General features: G+C 40.0%; 1 protein-coding gene across 1 annotated transcript; it reads right to left on the reverse strand.

Annotated features, from left to right (window-relative positions):
• Nucleotides 1–5,110: 5,110 nt before the first annotated feature.
• On the reverse strand, nucleotides 5,111–9,766 carry LOC103710125 (probable LRR receptor-like serine/threonine-protein kinase At1g74360). Its single transcript, XM_039127521.1, has 2 exons — nucleotides 9,425–9,766; nucleotides 5,111–8,649 (listed from the first exon to the last, which is right to left on the reverse strand). The coding sequence occupies exons 1-2, from the start codon at nucleotides 9,489–9,491 to the stop codon at nucleotides 5,360–5,362; spliced, it is 3,357 nt and encodes a 1,118-aa protein (XP_038983449.1). The 5' UTR covers nucleotides 9,492–9,766; the 3' UTR covers nucleotides 5,111–5,359.
• Nucleotides 9,767–21,217: the final 11,451 nt, after the last annotated feature.

Consider the following 21,217-nt stretch of genomic DNA (forward strand, 5'->3'; position numbering starts at 1 on the left):
TGTGCAAGACCCATGGTTTTTTCCATGTAGTTCATTTGACTGACCACAAAATTTGAATTCTCAAGACGAACACAGAGTCAATTTCCATGTCGCTTTGCATGTTGACAGGTTCTCCCTTTTGACGGATCGAGCATTGCTGCATTAATGTGTGAACCCATGCTCACCACATGGCCGTGCATACAGATAATCGCAGCTGCTCGATTTACAGCGGTGCACCAAGATAAGAACTTGATCAATGGAGACCACAGCAACGAGCAGTTGTGATTAGTTGTGCGCACAGTCATACGATATAGAGTATAATTTCTCGCTGGTACATATGATGGCCAAGATTGGAGCTTGCTTTTTGAATGTTTGGGACTCTGAATAGGAGAGGGGAAGATTTTTACTGGATTTTGTATTGGTTATTGGTGAGAGAGATCAGAATAATGAAATTTTAATTAGTGGTCATCTTTTAATAATATGAAAAGAAAACATTAAGATATATTGCGCATCACTGCCTCTTACAGGAGTTTAATACTTGTGTGATGTGAATCTCAAGCCCACTAACGACCTCTTTAGATGTTTGGAGATTTTATCAGTCAGAAGAAGCAATTAAAAGAGATTAAAACTACTGATGATCAACACATAATTTTGTTTTTAAGGATAGCTTAACTATTTTTCAAGGTGAATTATATCATTTTTGAAAACCAAAGGTTAGTTGGGTAAGCAGGGAACCCAATCTCTATGAGCTACTCCATTTCCAACATAATTTCAAAACAAAACTACCATAGAAAATATTTTGTTGATAATAAGATGCAGATTAGCGTCATTGGCAACAAGTATTTCTACTTGTAAATGCTATCCAACTTGTGCTATCTCCAACCGCCTGGCCCGCCCGAACCGGGTCCAGTCCGAGATCACCTCATCCAAACTAACCCCTTCCATGAACTCGTAGACCAGAAGCTTCGTTGAATCCCGGTCCGACCGGCCAGCACTTCCATCTCCACACGGAACTCCCTCTCTCCCCCTCCCTCCCACCCTCTTTGCAGCTTCTTGACCGCCACGTGTCTCCTATCTGGGAGAACCCCCCCTGTAAACCACCCCGTATCCCCCTCGCCCGATTACCATATCCTTGGAGGTGACAAGTGAGATTAAAAGCATTCCCACAATTCATCTGGCAGATATTGCACCAAAAGGATCCTATTGGTTTGGTGGTGGTGGTCGCATATTGCCACTCGTTTCTATAACAAAGCACCGATATGAACTCTTGATGGACCTGTAGAAACGAGCGGTTGTGATTGACAGTATATATAGTCTCATGGCATGCGCGGTGTGGGATACATTTTCTCCTTCTTTTCCTCCTATGGTGCCAAAGTTATTAAAGTTATGGGACCAAGTAGGGGGGGTCGAGAAAAATTAGCACCGATCGTCATCAAACCTATCCCAAGCAAACAACCCTCCATGGGTTCCATGCTGTGCCTCTTCCCTTTGCTTGGCTAAGAGTGTCAAACACGTTGTCTCTTGTTGCGGCTGTCTATATGAACCATATGTCTCTTGTTGGACCCATGGTTTTTTCCATGTAGTTCATTTGCTTAGCTAAGAGTGTCAAACACGTGTTGGATTCTCATGATGAAGTCAAAGTCAATTTCCATGTCGCTTTGCATGTTGCTTGTTTCCATAGCGGTGCACCAAGATGAAAGCTTGATGAATAGTGCCCACAGCAACTAGCAGATGTGATTAGTTGTGTGTATAGTCATATGGTGCATGCAATGTAGGATATAATTTCTCATTGATAGGTATGATGGTCGAGATTGGACCTTGCTTTTTGAAAGTTTGTGACTCAAAATAGGGGAGGGAAAGATTTTCACTGGATTTTGTATTGGTTATTGGTGAGAGAGATCAGAATAATGGAATTTTAATTAGTGGTGATCATTTTGACTTTAGTTAATAATATGAAAAGAAAACATTCAGATATATTGGATTGGTACACATATGAGGCCACTAAAATTAAAAAATAAATACATAAAGGCAAAAAGAGATGCCATTTCAATGCTTTATAGATGTGTAGCCATATTTGATGCAAGTAATTAGTTGTCATTGAGCATCACTGTGACTTCTGAAGATTAATTTTTTTGCATGCTTGCTTTTCCTTTCAGTCACTGTGACTTCTGAAGAATTATGATTTGAAGCAATTTAAAAGTGATTCTACAACGTTTTGCTTAATGAATTAGGTCATCATGTGCTCCTAAGTGTTGTGATTTAAACTGGTTTCCCATAAATTTGTGATTCTTTTCTGAAAGTTTTTTTTTCTTTTTATTCCTTTTATCTCGGTAAGTTGGATCATGAGTCCATTATCCATCTTTTTTCTTACAAACTGTCCTGATACATCAAAATAGAGGAGCTAATAAAACTCTGCAGGGAAAGGATAAAGAAAAAACATGAGTGTCATCCAAAGATCTGGGCTTGATTAGCCACCACTTAGCAAATCTGTTTACCTTCCGATACATATATTGGAGAATAATCTCCTGGAAACTTTCTCTCATCCTAACTCAATCTTCAATAATAAAGCAGTTCTCCATTGTCTGATGGTCAGCACTTCGGCATGCCAAATATCTCATCCATTCTTATGGCTCTCACAATTCCAACTCCAGGCATGAAATCCCCTGTCACAGGGGAACCATTAATATTAAACTTGTAGCAATATATGAAAATGTGGAGGTACTAGAGTCCATATTTCACCTTCTTTTTTTTTTTGTGGTAAGTCAAAATTTCACTTCAACTCCTTTTATTTTTAGGAATACCCTTGGACCATAGCCCAAGATTGCCCAGCCAATATTAGTTTCCTGCATCAACCTCTGCTGCAAGATCAAACCCCAGGGATTTGGCATTCTGTGAAGGCATTTTGGGGCTCAGACTAATCATCATGCAATTCGGAACATTGGTCCAGCCTTTCAATGTAGGGCTATTTGGAAGGAGCCAAATTGTAACAACCCAGGATCTCATTCCAAAAAAGTTAGACGGAAGATATTATTTAGGTTCCTTGGCCCTGTATAAATACTCAAGAACTACCCAGTGCACATCTGATGTGGGACTAAATGTACACCCATAGAGGCCCTTACAAACTCTCCCCGCTTAAGCTCTGGCATTCTCACCAGACTAAATGTCCAAATCTATCAAATCTAATCACAAATACCACAAGTTGCCGATAGACAACCTCTATAAACTTGTTGCAATGTCCTCTAATTTATATAGGCTATGGGCCGGATCTGCTTTGATATCATTATCACAACCCAGAATCTTGCTCTAAAAAGGCAAGCCGGAAGGTGTTATTAGGATTCCTATGCGTTATATAAATATTCAAGATCTATCCAGTGCATAGCCGATGTAAGACTAAACATACGTCCGTACGAGTCCTTAAATGAATAACACATCCAACTAATATAAGATAGGGACTATGCATGAAATTTTTCAATAGCATAAAAGATGGCAAGAATATCATGTAAGTCACCAAGTTGGTCTTTATATATTACCTTGGAAAAACTATGGTGCAGCAACCAAGCAACAAGAGGTTCTCGAACAAGGATAAACTGATAAGCCACTAACTACTAAATGTTGCCTCTGAGAGCTTCCTATTCTTCAAAAACTTAGGGACAATCGCAAATTTTTTATTTTCATCAGCGAGGACTGCATTTTTTTGTGGTTGAATGCTGTCAAAATTGTTTATTAGGAAGTCGTTTGGTGTTGCTCTTGCTTCTACTCTTATTTACAAAAACCCAATAAGAAAAACGAACTACATTGAACAAATTGCAGATATCTTTGAAGCATTTGGAAGCAAAAATCTATTGCTTTCAAAAAAGAATGAAAATAAAAACAAGAGAAAGCAGAAGTATTATGCAAATATTATTTTCGACATCAATCTCTATACCATATTTCACTAAACATATATAGAAACAAAAACACAAAACATCAACAAGCCAGATAGGCTCTAGATATCTACTTTGTCCTCTCTTAACTTGTTTAAGAATCAGAGGCATGCATTAGACATTGCATGGCGTAATCCTTTACGTGATCCTTGTCTTGCAATATTTTGTGACTGAGCAAACTCGTTTCTAGACAAAATGAGAATAAATTGCCATTATTGAGCTTCAAATGACTTGCAACAGTACCTATACATGGTGGTCCTGATGTGCAACACATATCCAATATCTTTTTTTTAGGTAAACGGAGGCTAGCATTATCCAATACATATCCAATATCATGGTCTTATCTTATGCACATCTCGTTCATGTAGACTAGTTTAAGCTTAGATATCACAAGGGGTTGGCAGAAAGTCTGGTCCTAGATTAGGTGAAGTCGGCATATCAATCCCCATGCAACAAACCCCAACGTTCAGTTGACCTCAAAGCTAGTTTAGCTCAACTAACTTGTAACCTACTCTACATGGTGCAGCCACATACTAACTTGGCTCTCAACAGCTCATATCCAATATGAGGGAATAACTTATACTAGAAGAGAATTCTACGTACCAAAGGAAGAGACCCACTGTCAAAAAACTTTGCACCCGACCTTATAATTTGGTCTAGATGAAACTCCATCCTCCTGACTCATGTTTGCACAAAGATCGAAGCTTTAGCAGATCCATTAAAAATCTAGGTCATAAAATTGGACTTCTATTAACCCAAATTGGAGAACTCCTACTGCATGCAAAGCCATCCCAAATAGCTCTAACCTGGCTAATTTTTCAAGTCATGATGGTTTGACATCACCAAGGCTCATATATTTAACTTAGCAAAGCAAGAAAATAGCAAATCATATACTCTTCACCAAATAATGGTTGAAAAATCAAATTGTACTATTGTTTGGTGGTTGCATGACCTTGATGTTTCATATTCCACATACAAACTCTGGTACCCTAAACATATAACTCATGTAATGCTTAAGTGATCAGCAATGAAATAGGTTGTGCAATGGGTATCACTGGTGATGTTGATTGAGTAACTGCAGGTTGCCATCAAAGCGCCAAATCAGCACAAAGAATTAGCCAAGTGAGTAATTAACTAAGCAAAGCTCCATAGCATATTTCATGTTTTGCTACAGTCATGAATATCTCAAGCATAGACACATAGCATCATACTCTTAATTCTCTTCATAAGCGTTAAATATAATAATTTTCCCAGCAACAAGATGTAAATTAAACAAATAAAAAAAAAAAATTGCATAGCATATGCAAGTTATTGATCATCATCCACAAGCAAAATCTCATTTATCATTCACAAAGAATGAATTTTGAATGTGAAAGAAACAACTGTGTGTCTATACATTTAAAAATCTGTTCACTATACCGTATCAAAACATTCCACTATCACTTTGGCGAGGAAAGTCAGCCTTCACCTCCTCCTCCACCACCGCCGCCGGCGTCGCCGCCATTGCTGTAGATACTAAGCAGCATGGCCAGCACCACCCTCATGTCTGGCCTCGCCTGTGGCACCTCTGCCGTGCATCTCATCCCTACCCTCAATAACTTACACATCTCAGCCAGCCCCTCCACCACCTCCTCCTCCTCCTCCTCCACCGCTGCCGCCGCCATCACCGGCACCATCGCCCTTCTCAACGCCATGCATCCCTCCCCTGCCACCCTCCTCGTCCACTCCACCAAACACTCCTCCCCTCCATCCACCGCCCTCCTCCCCGTTGCCAGCTCCATCGCCAACACCCCGAAGCTATACACGTCGCCCCTTGTCGTCGCCCGCCATGTATGCCCATATTCCGGCGCCACGTACCCCACCGTCCCCGCCACCACCGTGCTCACGTGGCTCTCTCCGGCCCCCACCACCCTCGCCAACCCAAAATCCGTCACCCTCGCCCGCCCAGCCCGGTCCAGCAAGATATTACCCGCCTTCACGTCCCGATGAACCACGGCCGGCCGGCACTCATGGTGCAAGAAAACCAGCGCTCGGGCCACCCCAACCGCTGTCTCCAACCGCCTGGCCCACCCGAACCGGGTCCAGTCCGAGATCACCTCATCCAAACTCCCCCCTTCCATGAACTCGTAGACCAGAAGCTTCGTTGAACCAACCAGGCACCAACCATACAAGGCCACAAGGTTCGGGTGGGGCCAGCCGGACCCGGTCCGACCGGCCAGCACTTCCATCTCCGCACGGAACTCCTTCTCTCCCCCTCCCTCCCTTCCTCTTTGCAGCTTCTTGACCGCCACGTGTCTCCCATCTGGGAGCACCCCCCTGTAAACCACCCCGTATCCCCCTCGCCCGATTACCATATCCTCGGAAAAGTTCGCCGTCGCCGTTACGATGCCGTCATAGGTGATCAGCGTTCTATCCAAACGGAAGACTTTAATTCCATCCGAGGAAGTTGTGGAGGAGGGTTCGGATGTCGACATGGATGACGACGATTCCGCCACGTCGCTTCTCCGCTTGACGCCGTCTAAGAGGAGGACGTCCGGGTCGGGAAAGTCGGGAATGGCGTCGACGACCGGTGAACGGAATCCGACGCATAGGACGAAGGTGAGAACGCCGCTGAAGGAAAAGATGACGGTGAGGGCGAGGAAGACGTAGAATGCCACCTTCCGAGAATCGCTCTTGTGGCCGGAGGTCCGGCCGCCGGTCGTCGGCGAGGGATTGGCGCGGGCGTTGGGGAAGGAGATGAGTGGGTCGCCGAGGAATGAGTCGTTGTCGAAGGTGGCGATCTGGCCCGCGACTGGGATGACGCCGGAGAGGAGGGGGTTGAAGGAGACGTTGAACTTGCTGAGGTCGGCGAGGCGGTTGAGGCTTGCTGGAAACTCGCCGGAGAAGTTGTTGCACGAGAGATCCAGGTTCTGTAGGCACTGGATCCCGCCGAGCTCCGGTGGGATCGGGCCGGAGAAGCTGTTGTTGGAGACGTTGAGGGCGACGAGCGGGAGCCGTCCGATCTCCGGCGGCAGACGGCTGGAGAGCTGATTGATGTTGAGATGGACTAAACTAAGATTCCTCATCTGGCCGATCTCCGGCGGGACCTCGCCTGAAAGCTGGTTTCCGGAGAGCTGGAGGTAGCCGGAGATCGTCAGCGTCCGGAAGGGCGAGGTGGAATTCAGGCACATCGGGAAAATCCCATGCCCCTTGAGAAGCTGATCCCAAATAAACTGGCAGTTCTTTGTCGTCATCAGGACGTAGGCGAAGCTGAAGGGCGGGTAGGAAGCCGGAATCCACCGCTTCATGGCCAGGCACTCGCCGGAGCCGGCGATGAGGCTGTCGCGGCGGTTGATCTCGAATGTCGGGACTGGATCGCTCCCAATTGTCGATATCTCCGGTGGAATTTTCCCCGTGAGACGGTTGTTGGCGAGGTTCAGCCACAGCAAGCTACTGCAGTTCCCGATCTCCCGCGGAATTTCTCCTTGGAGATTATTATTGGCTAGCATGAGCCAGAGGAGGGACTTTAACTTTCCGATCGTCGGAGGGATCGAGCCGGTGAGTTCATTGAAGGAAAGATCGAGTGCTTGGAGTTCGGTGATGTTGCCGAATTCCGGCGGGATGCTTCCATTGAAGTTATTATAGGCAAGAATCAAGTATCTGAGGCTTGGCATGTCGGCGATCTGGACAGGGAGATTTCCGGTGAAGTTGTTGTAGCTGAGGTCTAATCTTGCAAGGTGCGGAAGCTTGAAGATGCCGGAGGACTCCATGCCGCTGGTGTACTGATTAGTATGCAGGACCAAGTTTCTCAATGTTGTGAATTGCCCGAAAATTTGTTGGATTTCACCGCCAAAATAGTTCTTGCTGACATCAAGGAACACCAATTTGGAGCAATTCAGCAGCTCGCTGGGGATGTCTCGATCAAAACTGTTTTTGCCTAGTATGAGTGTTTGGAGCTGTGAGAGTGATCCGATGCCGGAGGGCACCCTGCCGGTGAAGGAATTCCCCCAGAGGCTCACATGGTTTAGCTTCGAGCAGTTGGCAATCGAATCGGGGAAGACTCCATCGAAACTATTCGCCGAAAGGTCCAAGATTTCGAGCCCGCAGTCCGATCGGAAGCTCTCTGCAGAGAATTTGCCGGTGAAAAGGTTCTCGGATGCCACGAATTCCCTGAGCTTGGAGAAGCCATCCCAGATTTCTCCATAGAACTGGTTCGAGCTCAGGTCGAGGTACTGGAGCTTGGGGCACTGATCGATGCGGCCGGTGATCTCTCCGGTCAAGTTATTTGTTGAAATGTTGAGGGTGACGAGGTTCTCGCATATCGCCGGGAAGTTGGACTGGATCTCTCCGACGAACCGATTGATGCCAAGGTCGAGCGTCTCCAAATTGTTCAGTCCGGTCAGGTTCAATTCTCCATCGAGGAGGTTGTGGGAGAGGTTGAGGTACCGGAGGTTGACGCAACTGTTGAGGTCGCTCGGGATGCGGCCGCCGATGGTGTTGGCTGAGAGGTCAAGGAACGCGAGCTCGGTGAGGAGGGAGAAGCTGGGGAAGATGGCGCCGGAGATGTTGGAGGCGGATAGGTCAACACGGGTGACACGCCCGTCGCCGCTGCAGCCAATGCCGAGCCAGTTACAGGGGGAGGTTTCGGACTCATTCCATTGAGCATAGCCACCTCTGTATATGAGGTTGTTCTTTTGGAGGAAGTCCTTAAGCTGAAGCAGGACTTCCTTGTCGCTCTGTGGAGTCTCTTTGGCAGTTATCGCCCGACCTGCAGCAGAGTAGAACGAAAGTACTAGCAAATAAGCTCTCGCAAACAATGAGCAGAGCAGAGCAGAGCAGAGGGATATCTCCCTACAAAGGATTCAGAAAGTTTAGATATTTCAGAAGGCTGATAAATGCTTTTCGTCAAAACCAAAACCATTTCGAAACCCAAGAAGGATTGAGGAAGGATAGCCTGAATACTAGTTTGGGGGTTAACCTTGGTCTTCTAAAGATCATTGAAGTAGAGAAAAGAAGGATTTGCGTCCAGGAAGCCCCAAGAAGGTTGTGGTTAAAGCATGAATTATGAGGAACATGAACTCAAAATAAAAAAGAGATGGATTAGAGGAGGTTGTAAGAAAGAGATGGATGAGATCTGGGACTCTTTAATGTTCGGAGCTCCAAAGCTATATGTCTTGGAAACATAGCGAAAAAAGAAAGAAAGCAGAGAGACATCAGGTTGTGAACAGAGGAAGATCAGAACGACAGAAAATTAGGCTTTTAAACCATGCTACAAGCAAAATTACTTCCCTAGAAAGTAGTTTTATGGTAGAATTTTAATGCTGAATTGGCTTCATAACATAAAAATTTTGTTGAAAAGGGAATCAATATCGATCCACGAAGCTCTGACAGAACTTCTTCTCATGAAACTTGAAAAGCCTGTAATTCTTGCGCCCAAAGAAATACAGCATCCACGGTGACAACAAAAACTTGTGTACCGAAGAACCAAACCCAAGGAATCAAGAGAGAGGAGGAGAAGAAGAAGGTGCGTGTCTGAATGATACCTGTAATAAGAATTAAGGAGAGGATGAAGAGAAAATGACACGACAGACCCGCTTCCTCTTCCGACATGTCCCAGCTGCTATCATCGAATAGAAGAAAAAGAAGAGGAATAAGATTGCAAATGAACAACTATGATATCCTTCCTCCTGACAAACAGAGCTTCTCCTTCCTCTGTTCTTCTTTTTCTTCTATATTCTTTTGTAAAGCCTCGTAGAGAGCATGGCACACAATTAAGCATAGAATATTGGTATTAAGGAAGGAAGAATGCTGGTCTTTCTTTTCCTCTTACCATTCTATAGTTTCTCTTGAAATGTCAGCATAACATGAATACGGTATAGTAAAAATAATAACAAAGATTGTTATCTCAGTAATCAATGATATTTTCCTCTTTTTTTATCAATTATAGATCTCTTAGTAGGTACTACATATATGGCTTGACTTTTTAAATTTGGTTTTTAGTGTGTCCCGGTCTCCTTAGAGTCTTAGGCTGAATAATCTTTCTTTCTTTGGTTCCTAGAGGAAGGCCGCCCTTGTTGACTGTGTCCAAATTTGGGCTTTGGTTGAGCCTTGACGAAGAAAGTTAGGGGAGAAGAGCGTACGTGGGGTTAGGCTTGTCCCCATGGTTGTCCCTTGTCCGGGTAAAAGCTTCTACCATTCACATTAGATAGAATAAGGGTTGAAGTTATTGATTTATATGATATCTAAATTCTTTTTAGTCTTTTGTCGACCGATAATTTAATTTAATTAACCTTTTTTTATGAGCATGATGTGCAGATGAAGTTTTAGAACATTCTTTATATTATTTTTTTCTAAAAAACTAAATATTGTTATGTAAAATTTAAGGTTCCCTTTTACTTTGATGGCTCCATTACATCACAGGTGCTGCAAAAGTTAAAATAAAAATCATAGTTGTAGCTGTCATTACTTGGCAATAATATCCTGATTTTGAATAGCAATGACTATTAATTTGAAGATAATTAACCAATTTATATAGACTTCTAGTTGTATGAATTTGACTATGACCCATAAATCTCTATTATGTAAATTTTTAAAAAGAATGTAGCCGTTAAAGTATGTGTCTCGCTCAACTTAGGTTATATGGGGAAAGAGTAATACTACCATGCCACGTGGCATGACATACGGGAATTGGTGTATTGCATGATCAATGGTTGAATGCTAAACAAGGGTTGCTGATCTAGAAAATTTTATGTACAAATTGGAAGCCCAAAGCATTTGCGCTTGGAAAATTGATTCACTACAAATTAGTAAAAGCACAAGGAAGAACATGTTATTTATTACTAGAGTGATGCCTTGAAAGTTCATGTCAAACTACTTCTCAGTAGTTTCCTTGTTGTTTTCTCATACTTAACCCATACATTTCTTGTAGTTTTCTCAGTAGTTTCATATCCTCTCACATCCTGCCTATCTTTGGTTGGAAAATTAACTTTTTTTCCCTCTAATGATGATCAATATTCCAAAACATTATCTATGGTATACAACCCTTCTCCCTTTTTATTTTCTCCCTCACTCACCCCCCATCCAATTCAAATGAAAAGTTAAAAGAGGGAGAGAGAACAGTAATAACATGTATTCCAATCTACCAAACTTTGCAATCTTAAAGTGCTTGAAGGAGAATTATGACATTTTGGATGGGGTTGTAATAGAATAAGACCACTTTAGAAAGGCTTATTTGCAAAAGGTGGTCAATGGAATAGATCATGGTAGGGACCATTGAACATAAGGTTTTCTCTAATGTGGGTCGTTTTCTTAATGCGGCATTCCACAAGGGATCATCATCCAAACCTGCATCAAGAAAAGGACACCATCCAAGACTTGAAAGAAAGCACCCACCACCTCATTTCCTCCCATGGTACCAAAGTTATTCAAGTCATGGGGCCAAGTAGGGGGAAGAACAAGAGAAAATTTCCCTTTGATTGGCTAAGAGTGTCAAAAATGTTGTCTCCTTCTTGTGACTGTCCTTTTAGAAACCTACATGCTCTTGGGTGCAAGCAAACCCCTCTCTCACTCCATGAACCATTGCTGATTTGAGAGGATAGATTGGATCTTTTGTTCATTTCACGGGTAATGAAGCTTGCACGTGTGCTTATTCGGATCACATGATGTGTAGGACCCATGGTTTTTTCCATGTAGTTCATTTGACCGACCGCAAAATTTGGATTCTCATGACGAAGGCAGAGTCAATTTCTATGTAGCTTTGCATGTTGAAAGTTTCTCCCTTGTGACGGATCGAGCATCACAACATCAATGCATGAACCAACCTTGTAAATGGCCACAGGTTACCCTACACTGCATGCACCACATAGCCGTCTAGTAGTACACCAATATGAGAGCTTGATGAATGGAGCCCACAGCAACGAGCAGATATGATTGACTGTGTGAATAATCTCATGGTGCATGCAGTGTAGGGTATAATTTCTTCACTCGTAGGTATGATGTCAAGGTTGCAGGAAGCTTACTTTTTGAAAGTTTGGGACTCTTGAATTGGGGGAGGGGAGGATTTTTACTGGATTTTGTATTGGTTATTGGTGAGAGAGATTAGAATAATGGAACTTTAATTAGTGTTCGTTTTTACATCAGTTATTAACTAAAATAAATAATAATAATAATAAAAAGGGCAAAAAGAGATGCCTCAATGGTTTATAGATGTGTAGCCATACTGGATATGCAAGTAATTGGTTGTCATTTGGCATCACTGCATCTTAGAGGAGTTTAATACTTGTTCTAAAAGTTATCATGTGGATCAAATTATATCAAGTTTGTCACATAAATAAGGAAGCTAACTTATGCTCTCTCATGTTTTTGGTGAAACTGGAAAAACTGATCATATGAGTAGAAGATGCATCATGAAGGTATATTCATCAAATCTTAAGATGTGTTACATATCGATCTCTGCGTTTGTATTGCCGTTTGTCTGCAAGGAAAGATTAGTTCTCTTAGTAATGCAGATCATTGACTTCTTGGCTGGCTCATTAGCAGTCGAAACACCTAAAATAAGACATGGAGGATGTTGATCATGCCTAAGTTGCCTTTAATTGATCTCCTTGACAAAATTTTATTTGATGGAGGTGCAATTAAGCAAGGCTGCTGTTTGTTTTGCTTTTTATAATATCTTCCTTGTTTTAAGTTTGGTGGCATGATGGACATCTAATTTGAGGTTGGCTTGATGCTTTGATACAAGCTACTATAAACCTAGCCTTTTTTTTTTCAAAAAGAAAAAAATCTTTCTTTTGTTCCTTTGCTAGCAAGCATTAGGATTCTCCTTCCTTTTGATCCTTTATCTCCACTTCATTTACTTAATAAGTGGTGGCCAAGCAATCACTTTTTTCTCATATAAGACAATCGTATGACCAATTGTGCTTCATAATAGAATGTTGGGCAGTTAACATCAAAAAGCAGAATGTTAGGCAGTTAGAAAATAATATATATACAAAATTAGTATAGCCAAAATGACAATACTAAGACAGTTCTCAAGTAACACAAAAAAGAAAAAAATAAAATTATTTGTAAAATGATAGAGGTAGCATCAATTAAAGATAAATTGAGAGAATGATATATAAATAATTTGGATATGTACAACATAGACCTTGGGATGTACCGATACCAATGAGTGATTTGGTATGTATATAAGGAAAGAGGGTAGGGATAGACTGAAAATCATATAAGATAAAGTAGTAAGAAAGGATTTGTTTATGCTCCATCATTTAGAAGGTATAATGCTAAACAGAGCGAAATGTAGGAAAAAGATTCATGTAGCCAACCTCAACTAGCTATTTTGGGATTAAGACTTGGTTGAGTTGACTTGAGTTGAGTATAGGGGTGAGCTGGTTCCACTGACCTCTAAGAATAGGGAGCCAACATTGGTTATATATGCCATTCAACCAATATGCATGCCAGCTACTTTTAGAGAGATCCATGTTTTTTTTTTTCATTTTTGATTGAAAGATAGGCATGTGTTTTGAGCTTGTGTGATGTGCATCTCAAGCCTACTAACAACCTCTTTATATCCTTGGAGATCATATCAGTTAGAAGAAGCAATTGAAAGAGATTAAAACTGTTGATGATCAACACAAATAATTTTATTTTTAAAGATAGCTTAACTATTTTTCCAGGTAAAATATATTATTTTTGAAACCAGAGATTAGTTGTGTAAGCGGGAAAGCCAATCTCTATGAGCTGCTCTATTTCCAATATAATTCAGATCAGAAACACTATAGAAAAGATCTCCTTGGTTGATAATAAGAAGTAGATTCGCTTTATCAGCAAGCAAGAATATCAATTATTCCTATTCGCAAACGCTATCCAACTTAGGGCTTGCGTGCACCCTAAAATCAATATTCAATAATTAACTTATTTAACTAATATTAATAATTAATTTACATTCAATAATTAACTTCATATAATTACATTAAATGATTAACTTATTTAATAAATCATTTAAATAATTAGTTAGCATTTAATAATTTTGGGTGCTAATATGCAGGATTGGAGTTGCAAAGAGCAGTCATTGTATTATAACAATAATTTGAACATTCATGTAAAAAGGAGCTAGAATGATGACCTCAAGCCCTTCATAGTATAATTGAACATGAACTTGTGAGAGCCTCCACTGGTTGATTGACTTGGCAATGCCACTTTTGATTCAATAGACATAGATCCAATTTTACCAATATCATTTTGATTTTTGGATGGATGGATTAGAAAAAAAAAATTTGCTCTCTCTCTCTCTCTCTCTCTCTCTCTCTCTCTCAATGAATCATCAAGATGTCAGGCACCACATATTATAGAAGAAGATAATACAAACAATTCTAATCAAAAAAAGATAATAAGAACCATGGAGTTTTGTTCGAGAGAACCACGGGTCTGTTCCTTCTCTCCTACACTATACTTTTTTACTGATTTCGTGGGCTATACCCACATACATCGTGTGTGAGTCCCCATTGTACCAAAAAAACAAAAAAAAAAAGATAATACGAACAATTTTTTGGTGGGCGAAGAACATAAGAAACAAAGAAAGTAGTGAGATCTCACGGTATGCATGTTGTGACTTGCTTACTGGATGGCTGGACAAAGGATTGAATACTAACAAACAAATCAATCAAAGGAGATTTCAGGTACTTTCTAAAGGAGGGCTGGTCAAGGATTAGGGCCTGCTCCAAATGCTTTCTTTATAAATAAAAAAGAAAAAGAAAAAAACAGCGGCTCTAATTGACCTTGGAGTCATTCCAATGTTTATCAAGAAAAAAAAATCCTGTCAATTGTAGAGAGCCAGCATGAGTCCATGCTGGCGTAGAAGATTTCGATTTTTTAAGTTGGTTTGTCGTGGAACATATGTCCATAAGAAGAGCAAGAAAAAAATTAATTGGGTAGCTTAACTATAAGACAAAAATTATATCATGAAAGACTAAAATTATATCGGTAGCTTAATATAAGGTATAGAATATAGCTTCCATGTAAGCAGTACGCTTGCTGACCCACTCATCTACATCTCACTTCCGGTTTTCTCCAAAAGATAGATTTATCTCTGATTGGATATCCCTTGTCTCTCTTTGTATAGTAGCCACCATGATCACGGGGACACCTATGGCATGTACCTAAAGTAGGGGTGGCAATTAAGACAAGGGCGGACTAGATATGAGCAAGGTTATATACAGGATAGGTCAAAAATTCATCAACTCGAACCTGAACTGTCGTACCCCAGATCCGTGACATAATATAGCCATGTTATCGAGAGGTACAACCCAAACACCAGAGCAGTTTAGGGCCTTTTTTCAGTGATCAACTCGGATTCATAAATCAGGTCGATGGAACCCTATATTGGGATCCATGAGGCTGTTTAAAGAGAGAAACAAAGAAAAGAAAGAGAAACAGAGAAATAAGAGAGAAAACAAGAGAGAGAAACAAGAGAGGGATTGCTCTCTCTTCTCCTCTCCCTTCTTTCTTTTTTTCTTTCTTAGCAGAACAGTGGAATAAGAGGCTAAACCAATGACTGTAATCATGGTGGGGGTCAACACCGGAGGGTCGCCAATGTAATCAGAGGTCCAGCTGCAAGTGGTGGCGGTCAGGACTGGCGGCCGAAAACAGGAGAGGACGATCAAAATAGAGGCAATTTTGGGGTCAGTTTGGTACGAATAGTATACATGGCTTAGATAAGCGTGCCCAAATCAGCGGCATGTTGCTCCAAATTTCAGAAACAAAGTTTTTAGATAATCTATTCAACAAATTCTAGCAAAATTAAAGAGACGTATTTATCTTTCATCACTCGTAATTTATTCTACTTCTTTCTTCTGATGATCAATTGTTTTGGTGTACTTGCTTTTTCCTTCAGTCTCCATGACTTCATAGAATAAAACATCCAGACATAAACAATTATACTAATACCCGCTTAATTGCATGCAAAGTGAAGCTTATTTTGTTACATTTAGTGAAGTTTGATTTGAGACCATATTTTCTTTAGGGAGTATGACAACCTTCAGCCATATTTTGTACTGACAAATCTACCCAACCAGCATGGCAACAAAACTTCTTTTTTTTTTTTTTGAAATAAAAGGGAGTAGAAACCAACCCAACTTCATTGCAAAGAGATCAAAAGAGAACATGGTGACATATTTGGTGCATGAATATCTGCAACTCAAGAGTGATAAGTGAACCTAATCAGAAACATTTAGACATCAAGTGTATAAGACTCATGATTCGAAGAAATTTACAAAGTGATTCTACAACATTTTGCGTAATGAGTTAGGTCATGATTCTCCAATGATCAATTTCTCCTCTTCTTCGTAGAGGTTCCATGTTCGATCTTGAGTGCTACATGGATGTCGACAATTTACATCAATTGGCATACTAAAATTTGTGTAATGACTGTTGTGTGATTCCAACATATAGAAGTTCCAAATTTAGGACATGGTTTTATGCATAGTACTACTGTAGCAATTTCTACATGAGCACTCAATTAGTTGTAACATAGTTTGAAAGCAAAATCCACAGCAAATCAAAACAACTGCATACAAATTTTTATATGGACCACTAACTGCTTGGCCATATTCCTCCAATGGGGCCTCTTGATACCCACCAAAATAAAGTATTATGAAAGGATGTGCCATGCCTGTCAGCTTTGACCAAGAATTTGATTAACTAGGCACTTTTAGACTCCCTTTGGAAGGAGGATAGGTGGAAGGTTACCTCTTCCAAGCACCTCAAAAGGTCATGGAATAGCTTTATTCCTCGAATAATTCTATTCTTTTGGAATGGTGGAATAGAATTATTCTATGTGATAAGAAAATTTTTGCTATCTTAATTATAATTTTGCCTCTATTGTTCTTATGATCAAATTCAAATAATCATGAAAACCGATGCGCTCTCGCTCTTCCACTTATCTCTCCAATCAAACAACGATAAATAATTTATTTCATGAAATAGACTATCCGAGATGGGATAATCCTTCAGAAATTATGCACTCCAAACCAAATGCAGCCCAAGGAAAAATCCCTGTTTAATGTTTGGAAAATCTTGTTTCCTTTTCTTACCTTCCAACATTCCAACCCTTAGCAAGCACTTTCAAATTGAAGGATTGAAGTCTTTGGAAGACTTGGTTGAGTCCCACCGCATTCTTTGAAAGCTTCCATGGAAAACTCGTGTTTAATGGAAAAAACGTAGTAAGTTATACGTTCACACTGCCGTGCGACCATTTAGCAGTGCTAGTGTCAATAAAGAAATTTAAAAAGAAGAAGAAGAAGAATAAAGAAATTTAAAAAGAAGAAGAAGGACAAAGTTAGCATCGCCCAAATATTGGACTGGAATATGTGATATCATGTGGTGATGTAACTCTCAAATCTCATGGCATCGACAAGTCCGTGACAGATAAAACCATGTAGAGATATTATAGATATTATGTTTTGAATATCCTACAGAGCCTTAACATAGAATATTCAAGGTAAATAATATCTCTAATATATGCAGCCTAGGAATATTGCATCTGATGTTGATTTCTATTATGTTTGATAGCATTGATTCTTGACATGTCTCTTAAATAATTCAAGAATGTGACAACCATTCTCTCTTTCAAAGATGCAGCATCTTGGCAATTAAGGTTGATACAATATGAGCCAACCAGTCTTAACTATTTAGTGTTTCTTACTTCATTTGCTACATAGTTGCATGGTGAAACCTAGAAATCAAATAGGAAGAGATATGGAAGACGGGTCTAGAAAACAATGCCTAGAAAACTTCATCATCCAACACGTGGATGAAAGGTGCATGTTCGTGTTTCTGAAAATCAAAAAGAAAAAATTTTATATTCTATAACTAGCATGGTCAGATTCATTACTAAATCCTAATCTTATTGAGATTTTTACTTGTATGGTCAGAACTATGTTAAGTTAACTTGAGTCTTAGGCTCAATATACAAAAGTTTGTTTTTTAGTAAGAGATGTTAATGTTTTTATCTTATAGTAGGAAAGAGAGTGTGTGGTTAAGAGGGAGAGAGTTATCCAAAGAGAGCTGCAATAGTTTTGGTGAGACAGTCTTTAAGGTACAGAGTTTTCATAAGACTTATTTACATGACAGGAGCCAAACTCATTTTTTCGGTCTAAATTTTTTTCGTATAAATTTATTTGTCTCTTCTAATTTTTTGTCTTCCACTACTGTTGCTTGATTTGATTGGTGTTTATTTTAGATCCTGGACCGACATATGTGATCTACATCGAGTAGCATGTCGTTCTATACACATTTAATGTCCTCAAGTACACATTCAAGCTCATTGATGTTCAAGGTAGAAAGCAGGCAGGTAGGCAACTCACTCTCTATGGATCCCTTGGTGTGCTAGGCTTAGGAGCTCATGTCTAGCTTTCTTGCGAATATTAACCTGTCCTTCAGTGTTTGCCCCAATGTACAAATGACACTAAGATGCTAAGCCAAGGCGTTGCAGAAGGGATTAAGTGTACAAGATAGAACATTGGACCCTAAGCCAACTGACACCTTCCATGCAACTAGACTAGATAAAGGCATTAAGATGCATATAGCGTGACATTCGTCGCAGGTGTTGTCAATATGCTAGACAAAGCATGACAATTCCGAATTAAAATCCATTACCCTAATCAAAGGAGCAGCACCTTAACTCATGACAATTTTTTTTTCCATAGAAAATATTTTATGTATCCAATTTTTTGCTGTTCACAGAGGTGTATTATGTTCTAGTAGAAAAAGATTTGGACAATGATGATGGTGTGGTGCTTGTTACAACCATTAGCATCCAACTAACAAATTTGGATCCTAGGGAACAGATGAGAAGAAAAGAAATGATGCTTAAAAACAAAGTGATCGAAAGAGATATAATATCAGAATACAGCAAAGGATGATTTGATATAAGACATGCATAAGTTGAACTGATAAAAGACATGCAGAAGTAGTCGGCGATTTTGAGTAATCCATCAAAGAGCTCTCCAGACAAGCCCAAGAACATTGTTTTGATTAAAACAGGCAAATGTAGCTGCCTGTCTCTGAAACATGCTGATAAACTTATTTTTCTCTGGATCGATGTAGGTGATGATGTATTGATTGTTCGAAAATTCTCTCAAAAGTAGTAAACAACTGCTAATCTCCCAAAAATGTTGATTGTTGGAAAAAGATTGGCATGTTCAGAAAAGAAGAGCTGAGGAAATTATTCAATGTCTAGGATTTTGGATCAGTATAACAGATTTCCAGCAAAAAGGAAAAATCTTTACAATTGGAAAGATCCTTTTCCCCTATTCTTTTGGTTATGGGACATTTTCTTATGCTAAATTATTTTGATGAGACTCAAATTATTTTGTCAAGACTCCCTTGCAACAGGATCTTTGAGGCCCCTCACATTGCATTAGTTCAGCTGGGAAGTTTACCATCCTTCTTCCACTATACTATGTGATCTCAGGAATTGGTTGATGGGCCTTCTCATCTGTTATATCAAAAGATGGATAGATAGACACTCAGCTGTTAAGTTGGCTGGATGATTCAAATCATCAACTTATCTCACACTTCAAACTACTTACAATCCCTCCAAATTCAGCTTTACAAAACTTATTTGCCTTGAGGGATGGCCTCTCCATCAGCTTTATCTCTGATATCAGTCCATCCAAACAACTGGAAGCATCTGTAGCAGATTTGCACAAAAATTTTTAGGGACTCTTTCATTTTCTCTAGGTCCAAGAGGTGGCGATCAGGTCTTAATCCTTGTTTTCAGACTATCAGTTATATTATTGAGATCTTCTTCCTTGGACCACTTTACAAAACTCCTCAGAAGTTGAACTTTCCTCACAATCTATACCTTTAGATGGATTGTGGCCTTCATGTTGTGCATCTGTTCAGTTGTTTTTCATAAACAAGATACTTCTATTCATTTCTAGAGCACTCCATGTCATGCATTTTTCAAGTAAAACTTCTTGAATTATTAGAAATGACCACAACATAAACTTCGTGTTATTTAAAATGGCACAGAGCATATTTGACTGGATAAGAAGGGTGTCAAATTAACTTTCTAAGCACCTAAAGACTTTCTGGTCCATGACAGCCATTAACATAGAAGCAAAATTTGTCTGCCTTTTTTCTCAAAAGAACTATGCTTGTCTCCCATTACATCATTGTGATAACTTAAAATCCGTGTCACAAATCCCAAAATAAACTGAACAAGAAAGTTAGCATGTTGACATTCTAATTATACATCATGTCTAAAGCAAGAAATCAACAAAAAACTGAAAAAATAAAAAGAATACTGCTGATATTATAGTTTCTTTAGCATATGCTTTTGAAGATGCTTCCACAGATACCATACCGTGTAGAACAACATACTTATAAACAAGAGAACCAAATTGCAGACACCAAGCTAATCAGTATTGGACTGCAGTATCCTTTTGATGTTATGCAGTTGATGTATATGGATCACATAGCGGCTCCTCTTGAGTGCTGTACTAACAGTTGTAATAAACTTTTCTAAAGCATATGCTTCTGATGAATCATGATTTCTTGTTTCTTTTTTGAGGGGGTGATTTTTTTGCTATCTAGCCTAGATTTTGTGTCATTTGTAACTCATGTTTCAATAGATGCACCGATTTCGGAGTAAAAGCTTTATACTTCTAGAATAAAATAACGATAGCTCAAGAATACATCAATCAACATTTCTAAGAGCTTCTTTCTAGAAGCATAAATGGGCTAAGGCCTTGAAGTGATGCAGGGAAGGAGAGCAACTAGTCATGTCAACCTTTGTCAGACCTTATTTCTGCTCTCTAGGAGTACCGAGACTTTTAAGATGCAGGTGCAATGCACAAAAGCTTCCAACACTTGTCTTGAACTCCTTGTTAGATTCCTATAACCAAACTTTATGAACTGCACTCCTACTTCTTGGTGATATCGACCTTTACTTTTCTTCTTTTTCCTTTTTGTTGGAGCAAAAGTGATACTGATCTTCAGAGGGAACCCAAGATCACAGAAAATACAATATTGCGGTGAAGGCAAAAACATGAAACACTAACCTATCAGCCAGGATCCCAACTGGTACGACTGTATTCGACCTCATCACCTCAACAGTGGCAATTTATTAGAACTCTTGGCATGCACTACAGGCAACCGTGTATGCCTGAAGTCTAGGAAAATCAGTATCTTAATTTTTGTTTACCAGTAATGTGTAACATTTTGAGAAGAAATGGTTTCGGCAGATTGGAGAAATAAACATATACAAGCATACCACTATAAGCAAATTAAACAGCGGAACCAAATTACCAGAAGTTATCAACCTCATTGTGTCAGAT

The sequence above is a fragment of the Phoenix dactylifera genome, chromosome 6 (assembly GCF_009389715.1).
Source record: "Phoenix dactylifera cultivar Barhee BC4 chromosome 6, palm_55x_up_171113_PBpolish2nd_filt_p, whole genome shotgun sequence".
NCBI lineage: Eukaryota > Viridiplantae > Streptophyta > Magnoliopsida > Arecales > Arecaceae > Phoenix > Phoenix dactylifera.

Coding starts and splice junctions, on each gene's coding strand:
- LOC103710125 (XM_039127521.1), bottom strand. CDS start 9,491: ATGTCGGAAGAGGAAGCGGGTCTGTCGTGTCATTTTCTCTTCATCCTC. Junction 8,650..9,424: donor CTCCTTAATTCTTATTACAG/GTATCATTCAGA, acceptor ACTCTGCTGCAG/GTCGGGCGATAACTGCCAAA.